Consider the following 6,895-nt stretch of genomic DNA (forward strand, 5'->3'; position numbering starts at 1 on the left):
CTGGATATAAGAAAGATTTCATCACAGAAAGGGTTGTCAAGCATTGGAAAAGGATGCCCAGGGAAGCAGTTGATTCATCATCCCTGGAGATATTTAAAAGATGTGTAGATGTGGCACTTTGGAACAGGGTTTAGTGGTGGCCTTGACAATGTTGGGTTAGCAGTTGGGTGCAATGACCTTAAAGGTCTTTTCAAGCCTAAACAATTCTGTAATTCCACTCATAATGCCAAGCTGCTACCATTTTCCTCATCCCATGGATGAAACAGCACAGTGGCTGGAAGCACTATGGGTTAGTTCTTGGAAGTTCCTGCATATGAAGCCATTCCAAAATTTCCCCTTATAGCTAGAACCTGTCATGAAGAAAAAAGTGGTTAATTACTGAAATAAGTAGAATTGACTATTTAATCAGTCAGGCTCTTTATGAGGTCAATTTTTCCAGTTTTTCCTGAGAGCTGACAAAGAGGGAGAAGAGCAAACATACTGCATTTCATTTTCATTGTGGTTGAAGGTTTGTGATTAATTGCCATCAGCCTCATTGAATCTCTAAGGGGCAGAGCGCAGGACTATTACAAGATCATGTTTTGATAGCCTTCAACTCTAGAGCTCTGCTAAGATTTCTTCCACAGATGTTGGAAAAATTGCTGTAAGAAGGAGGGATACCAAAATTTTGCACTCTGTCCTGAGGAGGAGAAGAAAGAGAATCTGTGCTGGTTGATTAGACAACTCAGGTAAGATACTTGCTTTGGGGGTCTGTACTCCCATCCCATGGCACGTGGGAATAAAAAAACCTTTCCATTACTAATTGAGCAGATACAGTCAAGGCTAGTTGCAACTCCTCAAACGAAAAAAAAAAAAAAAGAGGACCCATTTCCATGTAAAAGAAAACCCCCCACCCCAGCTCTAACTGCAAAGCCCAGAGCCTCTTGCTGCTGGGGCACCTTGTTGGAGCCACTTCCTTTCCCTGTTCGGGTGGCCCTTGCATCCTGTTGGTTGCAGGATGGCAGCTCTCTCAGGGAGGCTCTCTAACATGAAGCAGCTGTGATTTTCAGCAGGGCCACTTTACACAGCCCAGAAAAGAGCCAGATGACGGCTCTTGTTGCTTGTTTTGCTCCTCTGTTCCTGGCTGTGTTATCCCCCTCTACCTGGGCTCACTCACTGCTCACAAACATGTGCTTTAAAAGTATCCCAAGCTCCAGTAGGAAAGCTGGTGATGTATAATATACCCTAAGGAAAGATTTGCCTCTGTTCAGAAACCTTCCTGACCTCATGACTGAAGAAGAACAAAATAATGTATTAACAAAAACATGGTTCACTGCCAAAGAAAAGGAGTTCCTGTGAGGACTGAAACAATAAATCTCCTCTGTACTGAACTCCCAGAGGGAGTATGTTGTGTTTCCTCCTGTTCTTTATCAAAGTCTTCAAAATAAGCAGGACCTTTTTCCATGGAGTAATTAAGGCCTGCCTCAGAGTGAGAGCACTCCCTGCCCAGCTGCACAAGGGAGAGCTAACAGCACTACCACCAAGCATGAAGCTCCTGGGGACTGCCTTCTTTTTCCTTTCTGTACTCTGTGTTTGCACTGTGGGAGGTAAGTTCTTTGGCTTTTTTGGATAGACTTGTCACATCTCTCAAGTGGTTTGTGAACAAAAGCTGAGCTGTCAGTCAGTGTGTGCTTTTTCTTCATTTCTACTGCAGTGATTGAAAGATTGTGTGTTGGAGGAGAAGGTACTAACTGGCAGCTGAGTTATGTGTTCTGTGAAAAACTTTCCTACCATTGTATTTTTGTGACAGTTTTCTTTCTAGGTGTCATGAAGCTCCTAAATCCGAGAGGAGTCAAAAGCAGAGGTGTATTTACAAAAGTTTGCAGTTCTGTTTTTCTTCTACATGTTAAAGCATTTTTTGCAAAGATGGCTTTAAGGGGACAATTGAAATTCCTGAAAGATTTTGCAGTTTTTGCTCTTGCAAATTAGATCCATCCTGATAGATTTCCCTTCCACTATGCCAGCTATAGGTTTGGCCAAGAATGTCTTTAAGAAATTATTTTATTTTTGGCCCCAAAGATATAGGGACTTAAAACATCTGTCAAGTGTTAGATAATGAGGGGTGCAAACTTAGGGGCCACGTTGGTTACTGGGTGCAGTATCTTTTAGGTATGGTTCTTAAATGCACAGATTTAATACAACTTTTAGTGTTCAGGTGGTCACTGAACTGATGTTTTCATTATTCTTCAGTTTGAAAGATCATGCTTTTAAAATGGAATTAACTAGTGAAACCTGAAAGGGTGAAAGAACCTGCCGCAAGGGCCAGAGTCTATCATCACCTTTGTCAAAAGACACATTTCAAGTAAAATCTGCCTTTTATCTGTACTTTCATTTCCCATCTCTCTGGGCTACAACTTCCACAAATGCCTATAGATTTCCTGGAAAGGATCTATTAACCAGAATTAAAATTTGATAACACTAGATTACCTGATCTAAATGTTAGTCAACTTTTGCTCAGGTTATGTGTTGAAATCTAGTATTTTGTGGTGTATCTTATTCTATTGCTTGGGCTCATTGCTGTTAGGAAAACAGATCAATAAAGGAGATTAAAAATAAACCTGTGCCACAGAAAGAACTGCTTTTAAAGTTATGTTAAGTACAAGTCCCAAAAGTCTGTCTTGAGGTGCTATTTATTCTCTGTCTGCTACTCCTTGTAAAAATAGTCTTCCTGTCATTGTCAAAGCTTTAATTTCACAATTTCTGAAAAGCAAAGTGGAGTTGCATCAAAAAGAGCATATTTAACACAACAGTCCATAAAGCTTACCAGAGAGCAACGTGCAAATGTGGGAGGAATCCTGCTAATTTTGTACAGTCCTTTCTTAAAAAAGGATTTCTCCTCCTCTGCATGATATGAACATGGCAGAAACGATGACAATGAATAAGCAGATTTTATATATTATGCATTTGTTCTGAACAATTTTGGTTCTGTAAAACAGAAAAAAAAGTATTTTTTAACACTTAATTCAAGGTAGATGTGGTAGTGAAATTCTGTTGGTAAATTCACGCTAGAAAATTAAGAAAATTTATGGGGAAATTTGGAGTATGTTTTTTTCTACCTTCTGAAATAAAGTTATATGCTCTGGTCAACCTTGCTTCAGGCAGCCCCAGAACCCCCACTTCTTTAAGACAGAAGTGGTTTTATTGTCTGTTGTGCAAAGCTGGACCAGAGAATTTGGATTTCCACTTTTTGTGATCTCCAAAGTGCTCTGGTCATCTGGTCTATAGCAGCAGAATCTTGTAATCTGAAGCTGGGAAGTGATGGTGAGGAGACTCACACCAGTCTCCCTTTTTTGAGTATTGGAGACAGCAACAAGACTTTTCTCCAGCTGTTTAGTATTTTTAAATTGTAAAAATATAATTATTAATTTTTGGAGAAGGCCAAATCCCACCCCAGTGTTTTAATACTTCCTCCCCCAGGTTTGGGAGTAGTTTGCCTTCAAAGCTCACCAAGACAAATGTGTGGGCTTCCAACTTTTTCATGTGCTACACACAGGGTGCTTGTCTGTATATTTTTTTTTGTATCATACAGAAGTGGACTAGGGCATTTCCACTGTGGTTAGTAAAGAACATACCTGGTGTCCTGTGGGGCTTCCAAATTCCACGCTTTTTCTTCAGCTGTATGCTCATGGTGCTTTTCTATGCAATTTTCTAACTTATCCAGGGATCTTTCATCCTCAAAAGCCCATAATGTTTCGGTGGAGTCTGCCTTCTATCAGCACATTACTAGAGGCTGAGTTAGGTACAGATGTGGAGGCTGATAGCCCCCTGACAACTTGTTCCTCCTACCTAGACTTTTCTCAACCCTCTGGAATTAAATGGCATGCTTAAAATAGGAGTTCCTTCATGCTCATCTCAAGGTATTCCGTTCTCCTGGCATATTGCCCTTTATTCTTACCTGTTCCAAAATGTAGTTCAAATAAAAATGCTTTCTAGGTTGGTTCACAGCATTTTCAGCTTTAAACAGGAGGTATTGGGATGTGTCAAAAAATACAATGTCAAATTATAGTAATCAAATATGAATGCTCTTGAATCTGCCTTAGGATGTAATTACTTTAAAAATGTGTAATGGTGAACTTGTTTCCTTCTAAAAGATGAGAGGAGAAGGCTTGGCATGCGCTTATAATGTCAGTGCTTGGGTGTTGCATTTTCTTGTGCCTTGGTCTTGGAATAGAGCATGGCTGTGGCTGCACAGCACAGCAAACATCCTCCACACAGTGCTGGTAGCACAGCACTACATCCTTCTCCCCCAGGCACCCAGGCTGGTTTCTTGCAGAAGTGATGGCAGGGGACCGAGGGCTCTGCTCCTCCTGGCATTGGGCTGGGCGTGTCCAGGTTGTGCGCCCAAGCAGAGGGGCTGGAGTGAATCGCCCTGTGTCGGACATGTCCAGGGCTGGGGTGTTAACACCAGATTGTTGGCCCCTGTTGACAGCCAGAAGTAGCTTTATCCAAGTGCTCTGTCAATGTTGATGGCACCACAAAGAAACAAGGGAGTTCTTTTTTTGAAAGGTAGGAGCAAATCTTGGCATTGAGAGTTTGGTCCAAATGCCCCTAAAGTAATTTGGAGCTGCTCCATTTCACTGTGGATCAGCCCTAAAATATGAGTTTCCCAGCCCCCTTCCTCATTACAGGGATGCTGTGTAGCACCCCACACCTACAGCACAGCTGATTAATCCTGACTCCCAGGCTGATAGCTTCAGAAAAGTTCTACTGAGCCAAGACTCCTGTAGTTACTACACACATTTGCAGCTGTCTGAATGCTGCTCTTGTTAATGTAAATTAGAAGAGATGGATAGCCTTTTCCTTTTCCAGCTTCTGTGCTCTTTGCTCACAAGCCCTCAAGTATTTTAAAAATTAATTTTTAAAATTAAATACTAACTAAATTGTTTTGAGCAGTGAAAGCTTTTGAGAATGGTCTCACCTCACTCTGGGTTATTATTCATGTTTGTTCTCTGGACAACTAGCAAGGTGCAGACAGTCAAAGTTGGATTGTTGTCTCATTTCTGAAAATTTGAGAAATGTGAATAGGCTTTAGATATTACTTTCTTACACCTTTAACTTGCTTGCGCCAAAACTTTGGATGTCTTGAGAATTTGCCTGTTGTGAAAAAAAAAAAAACTAATTGTATTTGGTGCTTTCACTGTTTCTAGTGGTTTGCCAAGGTTAGCTTTGTGAAAAATCAAATTATAGTGCTGGAACTTATGATAGCCTTTAATGGAATATTGAATTTTTATTCCTGTGCAGATATTTTTTTTTGCTCTTTTTTTTTTCCCTGCTGCCACATTCCTTTCATTTATTAGATCCTTTGCATTTTGGGGCAGCATTTGACTAATGGAGTTTAAAGGTGTATTTATTACTGGACAGAAGGAAGCTGCATGTTGTATCCCCAAATCTGAAAGCAAGTTTACTGAATTTACTGAGGATAGAAGCAGATGGCTTGATACCTGCTTGGTTATGATTTACAGCCAAAATAAATGGAACTGAGTATGAAGGGCAAGTTGCCTACAGCATTCAGTTCCAAACCTGGGAATACATAATGCTATATAACATGGCCAAAAATCGGTTGTCTTTTCTGAAAATTTACCAGAATATTTTCTCATTTCTTTAGCTGACTCTTTTTATCTATGTTTAAACCTAGAGTTCTTATCAATCTTCACTAGTTTATAAATTAGGAAAAAAGATCTGCTGAGGTTTGGTTTGGTTTTGTGGGGTTTTTTTTTCCTTGTTAGGAAAGTACCTCAAATTTGGACTCAGATTTTTTATACATCTGAGTCCTGTGTGGAAAAACCTGCTGAAGTACTTGAACTTTTTTTTTGTACTATAATTTGTACTGCAAAAGTAAAAATTGAAAATAATCTTTAAGAATCTCTTAACCTTGGGATGGGAGTACTTTTAACTGGTACTATTTGATAGCCAGACTAAGTTCAACATGTAAAATTAGTAAAATCTCATGGAAAACCATCATTTTTATTTATGGCCCTTATGAAAGGGGGTGGGGGGGAGAGGGTGGTGTTATTTGTAATTTTTGCTGCAACAACTCAAGGAAGACTCATTAATGGGTTTATTTTGCAATTCTGTAAACAGAGAGACAAAGTTGGATTTGTGTGTAGCAGGTGTAATTTCCAAATACAAGTGAAGAATTAAATACCTGGCTCCTTTGGAAGACAAACAACTACTTTTGGTTTCAACTAGCACTCTAAAAATGGGTTTCTCTATTAAAATAGGTCTCCCTTTAAAACAGAAAGGTCAAAACTCTGATTTGCAGCCCTGCAAGTCATTGTCATTGTTCCAGCAGCTGGCATATCAGGTAGCAATACCTTGGCACTCCTCTTGTGAAAGTGGATCCTTGGGTGCCCTAACAGTGGCATGTGGTATCAGCCAGACCTAACTGCCACAGGAAAACGGGTTTGACACGATTTAATATGATGTTATCTCCACACTGCGCCTTCTGGCCCTACCTCCCCATGAGAGAAGACTGAGCTGATGATCACTTGCTGATATGATGACTTGGAATAAAATTCAGCAAGTGTCATCTGCTGGGGTGTTGTAGGAAGGGGTAGTAAGCCCTCTGCTGCCACCCACACATGTACTAGAGGCTGCTCACGAAGGGTCCAAATTAATTTCAAAATACTTTTTTTCTCAGCAATCAGAGTGGCCAACAACCCCTTTCAGGCCAGACTAACTAGCTGGTTCTCCAAAGGCTATATTTCAAACTAGGAACGGGGCAAGGATTTTCTGACTGCTTTTATGTGGAAAGTGGATACTTGCCTTTGGTACAAGTGCGAATTCTATACTGTTTATCAGTAGATCAGTAGAGTAGTTTTACAACAATTTTGAATCCTTTTTTTTTTTTTTTTTT

The 6,895-nt window shown here is 40.1% G+C and overlaps 1 protein-coding gene across 3 annotated transcripts in view; it reads left to right on the top strand.

Moving 5' to 3' along the window:
* Positions 1-1,463: 1,463 nt before the first annotated feature.
* EMCN (endomucin) overlaps positions 1,464-6,895 on the top strand; it is a 53,634-nt gene continuing 48,202 nt past the window's right edge. For all 3 annotated transcript variants that reach the window (XM_005418182.2, XM_031066515.1, XM_031066514.1), the window contains exon 1: positions 1,464-1,586. In XM_005418182.2, the coding sequence (XP_005418239.1) occupies positions 1,526-1,586 (61 nt within the window). In that variant the 5' untranslated portion in view covers positions 1,464-1,525. The remainder of the gene's footprint in view (positions 1,587-6,895) is intronic.

The sequence above is a fragment of the Geospiza fortis genome, unplaced genomic scaffold (genome assembly GCF_000277835.1).
Source record: "Geospiza fortis unplaced genomic scaffold, GeoFor_1.0 scaffold11, whole genome shotgun sequence".
Classification (NCBI taxonomy): Eukaryota; Metazoa; Chordata; class Aves; order Passeriformes; family Thraupidae; genus Geospiza; species Geospiza fortis.